This window comes from Leptinotarsa decemlineata, unplaced genomic scaffold (assembly GCF_025532065.1).
Source record: "Leptinotarsa decemlineata unplaced genomic scaffold, Ldec_3_MD MMD2_P_RNA_scaffold_5, whole genome shotgun sequence".
Taxonomy (NCBI): domain Eukaryota; kingdom Metazoa; phylum Arthropoda; class Insecta; order Coleoptera; family Chrysomelidae; genus Leptinotarsa; species Leptinotarsa decemlineata.
Genome location: NW_027412532.1, coordinates 7099632 through 7117546, shown reverse-complemented (window position 1 = coordinate 7117546; position 17915 = coordinate 7099632). Strand labels below are relative to the sequence as shown.

At 34.6% G+C, this 17915-nt stretch overlaps 1 protein-coding gene across 12 annotated transcripts in view; it reads right to left on the bottom strand.

Moving 5' to 3' along the window:
- scalloped (TEA domain transcription factor 1 homolog scalloped) overlaps positions 1-17915 on the bottom strand; it is a 273763-nt gene that overhangs the window by 69756 nt on the left and 186092 nt on the right. For 3 of the 12 annotated variants that reach the window (XM_074169382.1, XM_074169381.1, XM_074169380.1), the window contains one exon: positions 14190-14317. The exons of the other annotated variants lie outside the window; for them this stretch is intronic. In XM_074169382.1, the coding sequence (XP_074025483.1) occupies positions 14190-14277 (88 nt within the window). In that variant the 5' untranslated portion in view covers positions 14278-14317. The remainder of the gene's footprint in view (positions 1-14189; positions 14318-17915) is intronic. 12 annotated transcript variants of the gene reach the window in all.

Genomic DNA, 17915 nt, shown 5'->3' with positions numbered 1-17915 from the left:
CTGGGGACATAGCACGTCAGGGGTTATGAAACAATGCATTAAAATGTATGTACAATGATAAGGTTACAATACAATTCATTGACTAAGTAAAGTAAATACAAGTACGCATAAAGACATCTTTTAAAAATTATTGTAGTTTGAAAGTTTATGAGACAAATACATTAAGACTCATCAGCAGCTGTTGAAACTGTAATAATTTTTTTCTTTCATATGATTTTTTCAAGTTTCCACCACATTTTTACTCGCTCAGACGACCTGGAAAACTATGACGTGAAGTTTTTTCGAATATTTCAACAGGAATAACATATCTCAATTTTGTAGGTGTACAAAGTCGATTTTTCATGTTACGATTTTTTTAAATATTTCCACACCATTTTAACCCCCTCAGACGGCCTGGAAAACTATAACGTGAAGTTTTTCTCGTCAAATCGGGTGTCAGTAATAACATCTCTTAATCTTGTAGGTGTACAAACTCAATTTTTAAATACATGATTTTTTCAAGTTTCCACCACATTTTTACCCCCTCAGACGACCTGGAAAACTATGACGTGAAGTTTTTTTGAATAAATCATCAGGAATAACATATCTCAATTTTGTAGGTGTACAAAGTCGATTTTTCATGTTACGATTTTTTTAAATATTTCCACACCATTTTAACCCCCTCAGACGGCCTGGAAAACTATAACGTGAAGTTTTTCTCGTCAAATCGGGTGTCAGTAATAACATCTCTTAATCTTGTAGGTGTACAAACTCAATTTTTAAATACATGATTTTTTCAAGTTTCCACCACATTTTTACCCCCTCAGACGACCTGGAAAACTATGACGTGAAGTTTTTTTGAATAAATCATCAGGAATAACATATCTCAATTTTGTAGGTGTACAAAGTCGATTTTTCATGTTACGATTTTTTAAAATATTTCCACCCTATTTTCACCCCTTCAGAGAGTTTAATGGACTAGGACGGTTCTGTTTTTTACTAATTCAGTCAATGAGCGTATCATATTGAAAAATGGTAGGTGTGCAGAGTCGGTAAATGAAAAAATAATAATGCGATATTTTTTCTCAGTGTACATTGTGGATGTGGATAATTTCACACCCGTAGTATCCCAACACTTGATTCAATCCCCTTTTTTAATTGTCTATTTTCCTTTACGTCCAAGAATGAGTATCTATTCGTTGATAAAAACAAGTAGCATCTCTCTGGCAATCGAAAGAAGAAAGTCAACCTCGTTGCTCACCGACATACCGGTAATGAAACTTGTAAAGTGCACCAACTTCTTCACCAACTTTTCCATTTCAACAAACTCAAACATCATCAAAGCATTCTGAAATCTCTTGTCTTCTTATTCAGAGGTATTATGTTCGGAGCCCTTGCGTTTTCCTTTGTTTCCTCCACAAAGAAACTCTATTGTTGCAAAAGAGTACAATTTGAGTTGTTTTAACTCAACTTCGCATTAAAACGGTCCATTTTATATAGAGCGAAATATTTGCTGGAAATGTCACGGAAGAATTTCGGTCATTAATAACTGTCTTCGTAGATGCAGCGAATTTTTCGATTGAGTTGAGATAGCGGAAGGACCGTTTTATTATGTTTTTTGTGGAAAAAACCTCCCCAGAAAACGGCAAGTCTGGGTTTTAACAATTTTATATGTTTGTTTTGGAAGATATATTTTACTAGGAAGAATGTACTTTCTGTTAACAAAATGACTTGGGACTTGGATTGGATAATATCCTCCAGAGACCGTTGTCATGTAAGGCTCAATTAGGTTTTTGAGAAATGACAATGTAATTTTCAGAAACCTCCGAAGACTTAAACCCATAAGATACATACAATTTTTTGTTGGCAAACACTTGATAAAAGGTAACTAGATGTTAGACTGCAAATAAAATAAGTAAAAAAATATGTTAAACGGTTTTATTAAAAAAAAAGATAATATCGGTGTAAACAAGATACTCTAACCTAAAAAATAATTAAGAAGGTCCTAGGTAGCAGTCACCACATCACTCTCCTCGGCAATCTATGGTATTGAAACAACAATATAACTAATATCGAAGTCATTCTTGAGTTTATTTCTCGGGACAGACAGTCTGGCCGTAGCCGTACTGTCTGTAAGAATATTGACCTGCTCATTGCAAAATTGGATGTGAATTGGCCCTTGCTTAATTGAACAACTATATCACTAGTATATTATATTACTATTATATTACTAGTATCGAAGTCATTCTTGGGTTCATTTCTCGGGACAGACAATCTGGCCGTAGCCGTACTGTCTGTAAGAATATTGATCCGCTCATTACAGGATTGGATGTGAATTGGTCCTTCCTCAATTGAATAACAATTCACAACAATATTACCAGAATCGAAGTCATTCTTGGGGTCACTTCCCGGGACAGACAGTCTGGCCGTAGCCGTACTGTCTGTAAAAATATTGATCCGCTCATTGCAGGATTGGATGTAAATTGGTCCTTGCTTAATTGAACAACTATATCACAACAATATTACTAGTATCGAAGTCATTCTTTGGTTCATTTCTCGGGACAGACAGTCTGGCCGTAGCCGTACTGTCTGTAAGAATATTGATCCGCTCATTACAGGATTGGATGTGAATTGGTCCTTCCTCAATTGAATAACAATTCACAACAATATTACCAGAATCGAAGTCATTCTTGGGGTCACTTCCCGGGACAGACAGTCTGGCCGTAGCCGTACTGTCTGTAAAAATATTGATCCGCTCATTGCAGGATTGGATGTAAATTGGTCCTTGCTTAATTGAACAACTATATCACAACAATATTACTAGTATCGAAGTCATTCTTTGGTTCATTTCTCGGGACAGACAGTCTGGCCGTAGCCGTACTGTCTGTAAGAATATTGATCCGCTCATTACAGGATTGGATGTGAATTGGTCCTTCCTCAATTGAATAACAATTCACAACAATATTACCAGAATCGAAGTCATTCTTGGGGTCACTTCCCGGGACAGACAGTCTGGCCGTAGCCGTACTGTCTGTAAAAATATTGATCCGCTCATTGCAGGATTGGATGTAAATTGGTCCTTGCTTAATTGAACAACTATATCACAACAATATTACTAGTATCGAAGTCATTCTTTGGTTCATTTCTCGGGACAGACAGTCTGGCCGTAGCCGTACTGTCTGTAAGAATATTGATCCGCTCATTACAGGATTGGATGTGAATTGGTCCTTCCTCAATTGAATAACAATTCACAACAATATTACCAGAATCGAAGTCATTCTTGGGGTCACTTCCCGGGACAGACAGTCTGACCGTAGCCGTACTGTCTGTAAAAATATTGATCCGCTCGTTGCAGGATTGGATGTAAATTGGTCCTTGCTTAATTGAACAACTATATCACAACAATATTATTAGTATCGAAGTCATTCTTTGGTTCATTTCTCGGGACAGACAGTCTGGCCGTAGCCGTACTGTCTGTAAGAATATTGATCCGCTCATTACAGGATTGGATGTGAATTGGTCCTTCCTCAATTGAATAACAATTCACAACAATATTACCAGAATCGAAGTCATTCTTGGGGTCACTTTCCGGGACAGACAGTCTGGCCGTAGCCGTACTGTCTGTAAAAATATTGATCCGCTCATTGCAGGATTGGATGTAAATTGGTCCTTGCGTAATTGAACAACTATATCACAACAATATTACTAGTATCGAAGTCATTCTTGGGTTCATTTCTCGGGACAGACAGTCTGGCCGTAGCCGTACGGTTTGTAAGAATATAGATCCGCTCATTGCGGGATTGGATGTGACTTGATCCTTGCTTAATTGAACAACTATATTACAATAATATCACTAGTATCGAAGTCATTCTTGGGTTCATTTTCCGGGATAGACAGTCTGGCCGTAGCCGTACTGTCTGTAAGAATATAGATCCGCTCATTGCAGGATTGGATGTGACTTGATCCTTGCTTAATTGAACAACTATATTACAATAATATCACTAGTATCGAAGTCATTCTTGGGTTCATTTTCCGGGATAGACAGTCTGGCCGTAGCCGTACTGTCTGTAAGAATATAGATCCGCTCATTGCAGGATCGGATGTGACTTGATCCTTGCTTAATTGAACAACTATATTACAATAATATCACTAGTATCGAAGTCATTCTTGGGTTCATTTTCCGGGATAGACAGTCTGGCCGTAGCCGTACTGTCTGTAAGAATATAGATCCGCTCATTGCAGGATTGGATGTGACTTGATCCTTGCTTAATTGAACAACTATATTACAATAATATCACTAGTATCGAAGTCATTCTTGGGTTCATTCTCCGAGACAGACAGTCTGGCCGTAACCGTACTGTCTGTAAGAATATTGATCCGCTCATTGCAGGATTTGATGTGAATTGGCCCTTGCTTTATTGGATAACTACATCACAACAATATCACTAGTATCGATTTCATTCTTGAGGTAATTCCCCGAGACAGACAGTTCAGCCGTACTGTATGTAAAAATATTGATCTGCTCATTACAGGATTTGATGTGAATAAAAACAGAAACATGTTTTTAAGATTTTCCTATTTTCCAGTTCTCATTCCTCTGTTAATAAACAGATGACAAATACTCATCCGTTTGCTAAACAAATTATCTAAGCTACCGCTCGCATACGATCTACGATGTTCATATTCATGACATTTACCCAGATTTATAAATAGCACCGCGAAACATCACTGGATAAAAACCATGAGTCACGCCAAATAGAGAAACACAAATAGTGAAACGGATGGTTCGTTGAAAGACTTTCAAATGAATGCGAACTGCAAGTATTATTAGATACAAGAAACTACAAACCGTGCTGTGTTATAAAAAATTATTATCTCGTATGGATAACATATGAGGAACATCAATTATAGGTTATCAACGGTGTACACTTGGCAAATATAAATGTTTAATGGAAAATTCGGAGAGATCGAAAGGTTTTTGAAATGTATTATTCAATTGTTGTTGTGATCATGTTCAGATTAAACTTTTCCTCATAGAGCCTTCCATGGGCGTAGCGAGGTACGAGCAGGGAAGGCAGCCCCCCCTTCCTTCAGAAGGGAAGTCGTTCGCTGGTAAACTGTATAAGCTCCATAATTTGCGACGCTTCTTATGAGACCTGACGAACTAACTGACTCGAAGGCTGGCTTGTGAAATCCAACAATACCTGATGTGATCCCTAAACATAACTTTTTTTAATATTGTTTTATTCTCTTGTCACTTTCAACGACAAAAGTAGCGTGGTTTCTGAAGCGAAAACTTTTTATGGGAGGGTAAACCGTTTGGTAATGTAACGCAAAACCGGCGCCAGTATGTCTGGCTTTCCTTTCTCTTCACTCTAACCCACAGCGATAGCCATATCTTGGACATGACTCAGTGTTCAGTATGCGGTCGACAAAAACTGTTGACACTATTGTAAAACTATCACCGCTTTTGAAAGTGATCATAAAAAAATTGATGAAACAGGCATAAGATGATCCTCGGAACATTACAGAATATTCAATAATATGATTTATCAATAACAAACATTCAACAAGAAAACAACTTTAAAAAGAACTTTAAAAAAGTAGTAAAGAACCCTAACTAAAATAGACATAGGAGCGGAACGGGTGGGAGAGATGTATGCATTGACATTATGAATAACCGTTTTCTTGAAAAAACATCGCTATTTTCAGATCAAATTGAAAACATATTAGTTGAGCAGATATATTATTTGAATTCAACAAGTCGTACAATTTTCTAAATTTAGGAATTAATACTCAAACCTTCCCAATTGAATTTGAAAAGACGGGGACTGGAAATCAACCAATGTAGCAGAAGGTAGCAACTGAAATTTATGAATAGAAATAATATCAGCGAAACTTTGGAAGATACTATAACTTCTAACGTCAGTAGCTCAAACTTATAAACGACTTGTCTTGTTAAAAAAGGCGTTTTTTTTGAATATTACAATAAAGTTAGATAGGAAAATATGCCTGTAATTGTCAATTTATTTCATGAGATGAAATCAAAGCATTTAAACATCACTAAATATTTACGGATTTTACTACTTTAAAAGTATTTATAACTATTCCAGATAGAAACAGAGATTGCAACAAATTTGTAAACACGTTACTGATTTGTTAAGGTATAATTTATAATTCAAAATTTGAAGTCAGAGTTATTGAAGGTATACACATGGATCCATAAAAAACAGAAATAATTTTCAAGGTTTTATCCATGAGAAATTGCCTTTGCAATATGTTATCAATATAAAATGAGTGGAAACCAGGTAATTGAAATATTACATAAAAATGCCAACTGTTTCAATATATTCTGACTGATTGATATGAAATATCGGTACGTAATAATCGATATTATTTATGATTTCCGGAAAAAGTGAACTAACTAGAAATGCAATGAATTCAGATCAACATTGAACATATTTCAGACCAGAAATCTGTTCAATGTTGACGATTTGTCATGCACTAGCTGAAATTGTACAGACAGTTAATTTTAATTATTTTAAATTTTTTAATAAACAACTTTCTCAACATTGTGAGGATTCGAAGAATTAAATGACAGACACAACGGTAATTGTAAGTATGTTTGTTGACAAAAAGACAATGATGAAAATAGGCCAATGATTGAACTCGTAATACTCATAGTCTTATAGATTTTGACCTTAACTACCAGAAAGAAGATGTGAAATCACTATAATAAACTCTATTTATTAGGTTTTTAAAATATGAATTTTTATCAAGTATCGGCCAGTTCTATTCAATTATGAAATACGTTTTGCTCAACATAGATTCAACAATATCCAGATAGAGTTGTCACTATTACACAAGAAGCAAAATTGTATTGAGTATTGAGACAGCTGTAAATGGTTTTACAAACTGGAATATATCCCCTATGCTTCTAAAATGGTTGTTTTAGCCAGCCATACGAATGAAAAGTGCCTCAAAAATATTGACAGCAATCTCTCCTCAATTACTTTAACGACACTTGAGTCTTACGAAGACCTTGAACCTTACTAAGACCCCACCCAGAAACCACAAGAATCCACAAATGAAAACAATGCTTCAATTTGAGAATAATCAAATTATATTTTCACCTTGGAAGATGATTCAAAATGTGGACAGATTCAGGCTATACTACAACACTTTAAATTTCTTTTCCCCAGAAATACTGGTTTCAATTCCCAAAGCTAAAGGCAAAGCAAAAGTGAATCCCAACGACAATAGATAAGGGTAACTGTGGTATAGGGGTTGCTTAAGTGATGCCACTGCAAAGGGTAGCCCCATAAAACTTGTGCAGGTTTTGACGAAGAAGCTTGTGAAAAATTTACTTGTGACTTTCGTTAATAGCATATCAATATTTTCAGGTTGAAATAAACTGATTAAAATATACTTTTCTTGATTGAAAAAACAAAATCCGGGTTAGTAGACCAGGTCGAATGAACCCTGAAATAACAAACGTTTCGTCTACTACTGCGACATAGCGGCACCATAGTGTGGATCGACCCTTATAATGATCATTCCTACTTTCTGATGCAATGATTTTATGAATTATATGCGACCGCAGTTTACCAGTGTGTTCCTTAACTCTGTCGAGTAAAACCTCCCGGTTGAGCCAACGTAACAAATCCCCAAAATGAACAAGACGCATTTCGAGCAGTGTATCTGAAAGAGCGGCTGGCATCGGAAGCACACAATCAGAATGGAGGCAGCGAACAGAAGGCGGGGAAACGAGAAATGTGTGGAATGACGGCATGGCCAGGTAGAACACACAGCGGAATTCAATCGGCCGCCATAATTAATACAGCCCCAAACAATACAGTGCGCGATTGGCGGATTCCGTCCGGGAAAAACTCTCTTTTGTTTTTACCAGTGCCTATTCAAACATTTATGGGAATGTAATATCTGTCCATCTCTCTGCCTCTATCTTTGTTGGATCGTTTGCATTGATTCGACCTGCGTTTTTGTCGGCTCGGATGTTTTGAGGATCCGCGAAAAAATTGTGTTTGTCTTCCGAAAACCAGCCGCCGAAATATCTGAAATCGCAACACGTACTTTCTTGCTGGTGCATGTTTGCACGGGATAGTATACCGGGTGATAAAGAAATCATTTTACATGGCGTCATTTTGTTGTTTCGGAGGTAAGAAATTTGAAATTCGCAACGGAGGTATAGTTCATTAGAGCCGAAATTCCTAGTGAAAAACAATTTGCTTCAAATTGCATTAGCAATTTAAAAGTTGAAAACATCTTAGTTGTGAATAAACCATCAACTGAAGTTCTGGGACTAATTATTGACAGTGATTTGAAATTTGAAGACGCTGTGTCTTTCATATCTCACCTACGATATGAAATTCCTTTCTGGGGTGCATGTACTGTGACAGAATTGCAATAAATTTTAGTTATACAGAAAAGAGCTGAACGTTACTGCGTAAAGCAAAACCACGAGATTCTTGCAGACCACTGTTAAAGGAAAAGAAAACCCTCACTGTAATATAAATTTTTATTATCTCTATATATCTCACTGTGAAAAACCAAAATCAATTTTCAATTAACGCAAACGCCACTCGCCAAAAAACTATTTTAATTTGCCCATTCCAAAATATTCCATCATTGAAGACTCTTTCATTTATGGAGAAACTCACCCCCCTCTGTTAGAGTTTTCCGTCTTCAAAAACGTGCTAAACGTTTGATGACTGATACCCCGTATAATGTCTCATGCCGAGAACTCTTCAAGAAGCTCAGTATTCTATGTCTTCCTTCTATCTATATCTATCAAAGTCTCCTCGAAATACATACAAGAAATACTGAAATTGACAGAAATAACAATTATTCAACCAGAAAAGCAGAACATATGAGGCCTCCTAGAAAATATACTTGCAATCTCACAACGCAATGGGGAATGTTCCTCAATTTGGGCTATTACAGCAAATGCAAGTTTGAACAAAATGAAGTTAAGTTTTATTCACGAGTTTTTCAAATTCACTTCGAAAAGTATTCAAATTGATGTTTCAAATGTTCAGCTTCAATTTTTAAAGGCATTTGTTTCTAATTCACATATTGGCAACAGCGCCTTGCATATAATATATCAAGTTGGAATAATTTATACGTACCTAGATATTCTACTTCAAAAAAGGAAAATAATCTTTATAAATCAACAATTAAGACAAAATATAAATTATAGTTCAATACCACCTCCACAAGCCACATAAACAACAGTTGTTTTGTTATTTATTTATATAGAGGAAGATAGGTGCACAACATTTCATGTCACAGAATGTCTCGGAACTCGGAAAATAAGTGAACAGAACAGCACGCCTCTAAAAGATGTCATCTATGTTTGTCTCATACAGGTAACACATTCATTGTCCTTTATTAGCTATAACCAATGTTGCCAAATGGTGAAATAGAAACGAATCCCTTTAAATGTTGAATGCATTAAGTATTTGAATAATTTTTTAAAGAAAAAGGTAGAAATGATAAGTTGTTTTAGAGCTATTTTATGAAAACTACTTGATTTTCGTCAGAAGGAACATTCACCATTCCCTGAACTAGCATCTGTACAAGTTACCACGTGACTGGAGAAATCTAGATCTTATCCCTTTTAAAAGGAAGATGAAACAATTCTTGGTAAATTTCAATTTTTATTCGGTAGAAGAGTACTTAGGGTACGCAATTTCTAATAATTATGCATGTAGTTATGCATGTTTCTTTCAGATTAACCTCATGCAGTTTCTACTAGACATTCCACCTAATAAACTGTTACCATTTTTTAGCTTTTATCTTTATACATTTCATCTATATATTAACATTTTATCTTTACATATTTTATATACACAATATATACACATCTACTTAGTTGACACTCATCTATTATTTTGTATTTTCCTGAAAATTATACACCATTGGACTTGTCATAAATGTATTTTATACATAATATGATGAAATGAATAAATAAATAAATGAATGAGTTGAAAGTATTCAATCTCCTTCCATCCCATTTATAAATCGCATGCCATAACAGGAACTTCGGAGAAGTTTAAAAGTTTTTTTTTGTGAGAGAGTCTATTACAATTTATCAAAGTACTATAAAGATACGTTTTAATTCGACTTATGTCTGACTCTCAATACATTTTAAGTAATCAATCTTGTAAATTTTTAAAATATATTCTTATTGGCTATTGTGCCATGTAAATACAAACTGTTTGTGTTATCTTTTTCTGTCTTTTTTTTTTATTATACATGCATATCCACTTGTCCATCTGCCCGCGAATAGATCAAGCAATAATGTCGATATATCAAGGAGCGCCATCTGACCGCGAATAGATTAAGCAATAATGTCGATAAATCTGTCAAATACAGATCCCGAGCCTGAGAGTTACCAACAAAAATACATATATACATACATAAAGGTGAAGCTAATAAAATCGTATTAAAATTAAAATAAATTAACAAAACTTTTGAAATAACCTAATACTAGGCACTTAATCAATCTGTGCCAGTGAAAACGTTATTGATATCAAAGCTTTCTACATTATCTTATTAGATAGTAGTTTCTTTCGACATTAAAAATGGACTTGCAAAAGAAACGAACACTTGTTATATGTCGTTGAAAAGAGAATTTCAAGTTCTATCAAATAGTTTGAAAAATAAACAGGGGTCTATTTGAAATTATTGACTTGAGTTTATTTACGATTGGACCTCAATTGATTTCCAATTGTTTTCATTGAAAATATCGGTTATATGGTTTTGACTTTTTTACTTCAGAAACGAATTAATGGCGCCGTATACAATGAATTTGTTGTCACCTGGTCTAGGAGAAACTTCGGAAAAATCTTCCTCGAAATCAACATCAAAAAGTTATCATATATTCATTTGCCTATCTTCGACACATGGACTCTTAAGAATCACTGTTTCAATTTTTACTGCATCAATAAAAACCCCCAATAATAGATTTCTCCAATATCTTCCATGTACGGATGACGATCAGTCACAGTTTCCCAAGATACATTGTTTTCCATTTCGATGAAAACATGAGTTGGGTAAAGTAGAAGAGTAGTAAATGTATGGTATGGGGACGACTTGGTATCAATATTACTATCATAACGAGTATGATTCTCATTATAATCCTACTCCATATAATTAGACCTGAAACAATATTCGTCTCTGATCTTCGACAAATGTTCAACGCAATAAACCAAACTAGTTGAATTAATTGAGCTAGTCGAATTAATTATGATTAATTTGCAATATGCAAATCCTATGGCAGACTACCAGTTATCTTGGTGCTGGATTCTAGCCAGCAGCCAGTCGAGAAACATTGCCTTCTCATTCTCGATATCCGTAATCATAACCGTGTTTCACTAACAACTGATGACATGGTGTAGTCAATTTCGACAGTTAGTACTGATACTCTACTTATAAGTTTTTGAATTTTTGTGCTACTTTTGTTATTTTTAAAACAATAGATTGAAAAACAATTTCGTGTTTTAAGTTTACACTGCTTGTTGATGGGGAAAATACCGTTCAAGCCAAGCAATAGCTTGAAAAGTGTTATAAGGACTCCGCCTCATCAGAAACAACAACTAAACGTTGGTTTGCTGATAGTCTAATCAACAAGTTCAAAAACATGAAAAATAGAGATAAAGGTCCTAAAAATTTTAGCGATAGCTCATTCGATTCGGAATCACCTCTAGAACAATGTTTTTGAAGGATTTTGGTGCAGGTAAAAATTTGCAATTGTTATTAACAAAATAAGATTTAGCGGCTGTTACGGCATGCGCGCCCTGCCGCTAAAGAGATTTTATCAAAAGAAATAATTTTTTATAGCATAAAATGTAATATTAAAAATTTGAAAAAATTCTAGTATCTTCTTAACACTTGAATGAATCGAGTTCCGTAGAAAAAAAAGTTTTATCGCCATTTTTCAAAAAGTTATTCAATTGTTAATTAACAAATTTTTTCCCAATCTCCGTTGACATGAATAATGGGATGAAAGGTATAAATAATTTCAAATTTCAAACTTTGTATATATATATATATATATATATATATATATATATATATATATATATATATATATTACAATGTAGGTTTTCACGGATGGTAGAATATGATGTGTTGTTCTTCCTAACATCAGTTACACCTATCGAAGCGAAGCAGTAACTCGTCTTGATAATGCCATCTGAGATGATGGCATTATCGGATGAACACCCGGAAGAACAACACATCATATATATATATATATATATATATATATATATATATATATATATATATATATATATATATATATATATATATATATATATATATATATATATATATATATATATATATATCAAACAAATAGAGAAATTCAATATTTTTGAAAAAACTTTTTGCTATTTTGTTGTCTAGAGATAATTATGATTTGAAAAAAATGTTTTTTCTTAATATTGATTTTTAATTTTTTAAAATCGATTTTTTATATTTCGATTGTTTAAATAATTAGTTAAGAAATAATTTTGCTTTTTAAAATCATAATTCACACTTTTGAATAATTTGGCGAAAACATTTTTTTATTTATTATTTAATTGTTTATTAGTTCAACAATATGTTATGAACAAATATTGACCAACGATATATTTTTTTCCTGAAGCAGAAAAAAATTATAAAAACAGCTATACATGAAAAAGTGCCATAATTTTTTTTATTACCTTATTGTATGATTTAGAAGGTATTATAATAAATTAAAAAAAGTGTTTATGGCACTTTTTTATACATAGCTGTTTTTATCATTTTTTTTCTACTTCAAAAAAAATATTTGGATCCATTACCTTCCTCCAACTGGTGAATCTCGTCCAAGGCGTCCGAAAGCACACAACAATCGGCTGGAAAGATTATGGCATTGGTATTTTGAGAAGTGCGTGGTGTGATATTCATCGACTATTTTAAGAAGGGAAATACTATCAACAGTGAATATTATTTAGCGTTATTGGAGCGTTTGAAGGCTGAACTTGCAAAGAAACAACCGCATATGGCTAAGAAAATAAATTTTTTCATCAAAACAAAGCACTGTGTCACAAGTAAATCAAAACAATGGCAAAACTACATGAATTAAACTTTGAATTTATCCCACATCCACCGTATTCGCCAGATTTGTCTCCCTGCGACTACTGGCTGTTCGCAGAGTTATTGCTGAAACTGAGTCCTATTTTGAAGCAAAAGGTAAATTATTCTTTTCTTTTTTCTTTCTCTTTTCAGTACAGGTAGCTGGTTTGCAGTGCTGCACATCAAATTTACTGGTGATTTTTACAATGAATTGGTTTGAGCTCTTTTGCACAAAAAAGTGATATCATTTCTAGATGTTGATCTTGGTACAAGAAAATCTATTGCAGAAAGTAACAGGAAAGTAAAAAAAATCTGATGAAATGAGTTTCAAGTTTATTCAGTTAGAGTGGTGATTAGAGAAAGACCGAGTAGCATGATTTGCCAGTTTGCTGTGATTCTCAAAGGATTGCTGGACAATTATATCTAATACTTATCACTGCTAGAGATGACGAAAATTCAGGATTTTTGAGAAATAGTTATTCTCACAACCTAATTATAGCATTGCAAGATTTCGTTTAAGGAATAGAAAACTCTTTAATTTTTTTCACGTCACTTCACTCCCTCTTATGAATTTTGATTTTCATTTTCGTGTACTTACTACCATTAGAAGAAAAATTAAGTTTGGGAGCACTCTATATTTCTATTTTTCGCGTTAAACTTTTTTATTTATGAAAAGTCAAGACATCAATGAAATCAACCGTCATTTCAAAAAACCAAACAATTAAATCAGTAGTTTTGAATACATTTTGTCCTATATAGTCCGCGAGATAAAGGCTCTTTTCGAAAATCATTTCGAAATTTTTAACGAAGTGAATATATCCTCGATCTAAATACTGATTCTTGAGTGTGGTACAGGTTAAAACTGAATCAGCTGCTCTGTACTGTCGGTTAAACTATTCCGTGTGTAATTTACAGATTTCAATTTTCATGGGATCCCAGAACCAAACTTGTTAGGAGTCTCTTCGTGATCTTATCAATTGGATTCGTTTTCAGTTACTTTTCTTCTTTGCCACAACTTTTAGGTTGAGTTTTTTTCTAAGACAGATAATTATTCCAACAAACTTTAGTCCCAATTGACAACTCACCTTCATTAGACACGCTTCTTCTTTCTAAATCTGTCCCTCCTAAACTGTTTCCATTCACATATTCCGTACCGGATTTCCTAGGAATCATCCTCAGTACATTTATCCCTATTTTATTGCGGTTGATTGGCCTAAAAAGACCATATTACCAATAAATAACGATATGTCGTAACACTTCAGTGGAATAATAATGGCGCAAAATAATATTAAAGCCGAGATGATTTAGTGCAGTTTTTGATGTATGGCACATCCAGAATTAATTCCCACCAACGGCGTCGGTTATTAAACTTGAGAAATGGGGGCGAGCAGAAAGACACTGCTGAACACGAGTAGCATTAATGTTTAGTACTGGCGTCGTGTCAGATACAATCGTTAATCACCCACAGAAACATAAAACTTGTCGAGTCCAAGAACAGTCATATAATTATTCAATAGATGCACTTTTCAATTTGCTACTCCTAGTTGTGGAAATGATAGAAAATGTCTTCTATTTTCAATGTAAAAGAAGATGCTGACGATGTAACAGTACTTGCAAAAACAAAATAGAAGAATCATAAGAATGAAGAAGATGATTCATAGGAGTACATGAAAATAGCAAACTTGTACAAATCAAGACAATAAAATAGCGTTAATAGAACCAATAGCAGACAGAGAGTCCAGAGGTTAGAGACAGAAAGGTGAAGAACAGAAAACTGAAACTATGAAATGTTGAGAAATTCAACAAGGACTTCCAACAGGGACTCTTGATGAAGCTACATCTGTAATTTGTAATTTACTCCAGTATGTTCTGCCAGATCACCATAGACGGATATATAATTCAACAACACGTGCAAATAATAAAATGTTTTATCAAAATGGGTTATCTGTTCAGGTAACGAACCGCGCGCATCTCCTATTTAACGGTCGCCGTAATGGTGGTGGATAAATTTGAGTCCACTAGTTCAGTAAACGATGTATGAACACCTGTACGTTGATGAAATGCAAGATCTATCGAAACATCGACGTTGTCTGTGAGAGTGTGCAGGAGAATCCGAGGCAGTCGATTTCGCGTCGCTCAGAAGAACTCGGCCTTTCGCAGACCATAACTTGGCGAATTTTGCGTCGTAACTTGGACCTACACCAGTACAAATTTCAACTGATCCAGGTACTGAAGGTAATCGACTATAGACAACGGCGTGTGTTCGCTGAATCAGTCTGGAACAGTTGGCAACTGACCCTACTTTATATCGAAAAATAATCATTGCCTGTTAAAAGCGAGCACTTTAGGTCGATGACTACCAACTTCTTGTGGCCTGAATTTGATGATCTGGACACCAACGACATGTGGTTTCAATAATTTCAACACATTGAATATTCTGCACGAGTGATACCACACTGTATTGATGAAGTTAAACATATTTTCAACGAGTCCCTCAGACAGGGTATTTTTCCAGATGTTTGGAAGGTTGCTAATATAATTCCAATTTCGAAAAAGAATGCATCTACCACGTTCAGTGACCTACGCCCTATCAGCATTCTGCCCTCATTCTCTAAAATATTTCCCGTCAAATAAGATCTTTTCTTGAAGAAAATCGAATACTCCCGTACGAGCAATCTGGGTTCCGCAAAAAACACGGAACACAGACTGCCCTCTTGAAATTAATCGACGATCTTGCAAGATTCAGAGATCAATCAAAAGTTACAATTTTAGTACTGCTTGATAAAAGTAGAGCTATCGGTTTAGTTAATTTAGCTCAAGTTTATAAGATTCGATGAATTTCTTTCGAATGGATAACCAGCCATCTCACAGGCCGATCACAGAGGGTCTAACTGGATGATTACTCATGGTCATCCCTAAAACAACCAATCTCAGGTGTACCGCAGCGAAGTATTTTAGGACTCTTGATGTTTTCAGTGTTTTTTTTCGATTAACCCTCCTTCTTATCACATTGTCAAGTACATCTATACGCAGATGATATATAGTTATATTTGTCTTCTCATAACACCGATACAGAAAGTTGCGTGGCCAATATAAACACAGATTTGCACAAAACATCCCTATACTCGGAGAATCATGGACTGAAAAGCAATCCAAATAAAACTTTGGCCTTATGCATAGGGTCTCAAAGACAAAAAGTAGAAACTCAGTCTAACTTTAGGCTCACTCTCGATAACGCAGACAATGACTGGGTAGACAGTGCTAAAAATCTTGGCGTAACCATAGATAGCTCTTCGTCGTTCCATGAACATGTGACAAACATTTTCAAAGTATCATTCTTCAAACTCAAATCGCTATACAAATTCACGTATCACTTGATATGGGGGTAAATAAGAGTTTTAACTAACCTGAGTTTCCTATCGAGTATTGTTGTTCGGTGTATTACAATTTTTTGCCGCAATATAACAAACAGAAGTTACAACGTATACAAAATGCTTGCATGCAATTCGTATGCTGCATATAACAAGGTGAACATGTCACACCATTTTTGTTAAAAATGAAGGAGCTGAATGTGAGGTACAGAGTCCAATATTTGATAAATTTTTTTTGTTTAAGTTGCTTCAAACTAAAACACCTAATTATTTATATAGTTTATTAAGCAGGCATTCTGACATACATATGGTCATGACATACATATGGTGATTCAACATACCTAGGCACCGTTCTCAAACCGTTATTTCAACACCTTGACACGTGTTTCGATCACCAAGTGATCATCTTCAAGAGGAAGATTAAACTGATAGTTTGGTATTAAGACAAAAACTCCAGTAATATTCAAAAGAAACAGTGTTTGGAGACGTGGGTACCGAAAAAGAGAGAGAGAAAAATTATAATATGAGGAACGATAATATTACGAGCAACATGTTGAGGAATAAATACAGGAGATGGGAATTGGGATTTACATAAAACACTAAATATAAAAAACCAGGTGGATAGGACATGTATTTGAATTGAAAAATAATAGAATAAACAATTATCATTGGAAGACCACCTTGTTAAAGGAGAGATAAGGTACTAGATAAGAACGGCTGAAGATAATTGGTAACTAAAGCCGATAAAAAAATGCAAAAAAGCTATTTACAATTGCTTTATGACCAAAGACTTCAAAGTTTGATGAAAAAACACACAAACTTTCACGGAAAATAGGTCAATTATTAGGATAATTACCTCACGGTGCATTACTGCTAAACCCTTGAGATTCAAGAGTCCCATAATTTTAATCATTTAAAGAAATTATTTAGAAAGTAGGCAAACATTTTTTCATCATTGAAAGTTCAAATATCCTTTTCGACAATTTCAACCCAATAGTTAAAAATAAGCTGAGCTTATTCGGACCGTATCAAATTGTTCATTATTAATCACTCTCCTAATATGGACTTGCATTGAAACTTCCTACATATCACTTCCTCAAGAATCGCTTCAGAAGTACATCAGAGAACATTATTATTAATGTCTTCCCATTAACGCCCCTAAAAATGGGAGAATAGAACTATCCCCTCGGATATTACCGAAACTTTTCCTTGGAAGCAATTACGTTGGTCCAGACCTGAAAAGCTATTGCAAGCGTATGGAAATGTTGCTGGGCCTTTTGCAGTCCCTTTAGCCATAAATTCGTGTCGTAATGGAAGTGAGAGGACGAAGGAATGCGGTTTAATCACACACCTTAGTGGTTAATAGGTCCTGCAGATGACCTATACAGGGTCATATGTAAAACAATGGAATATGCGTAGCAGATTATTTTCAGTTATAAG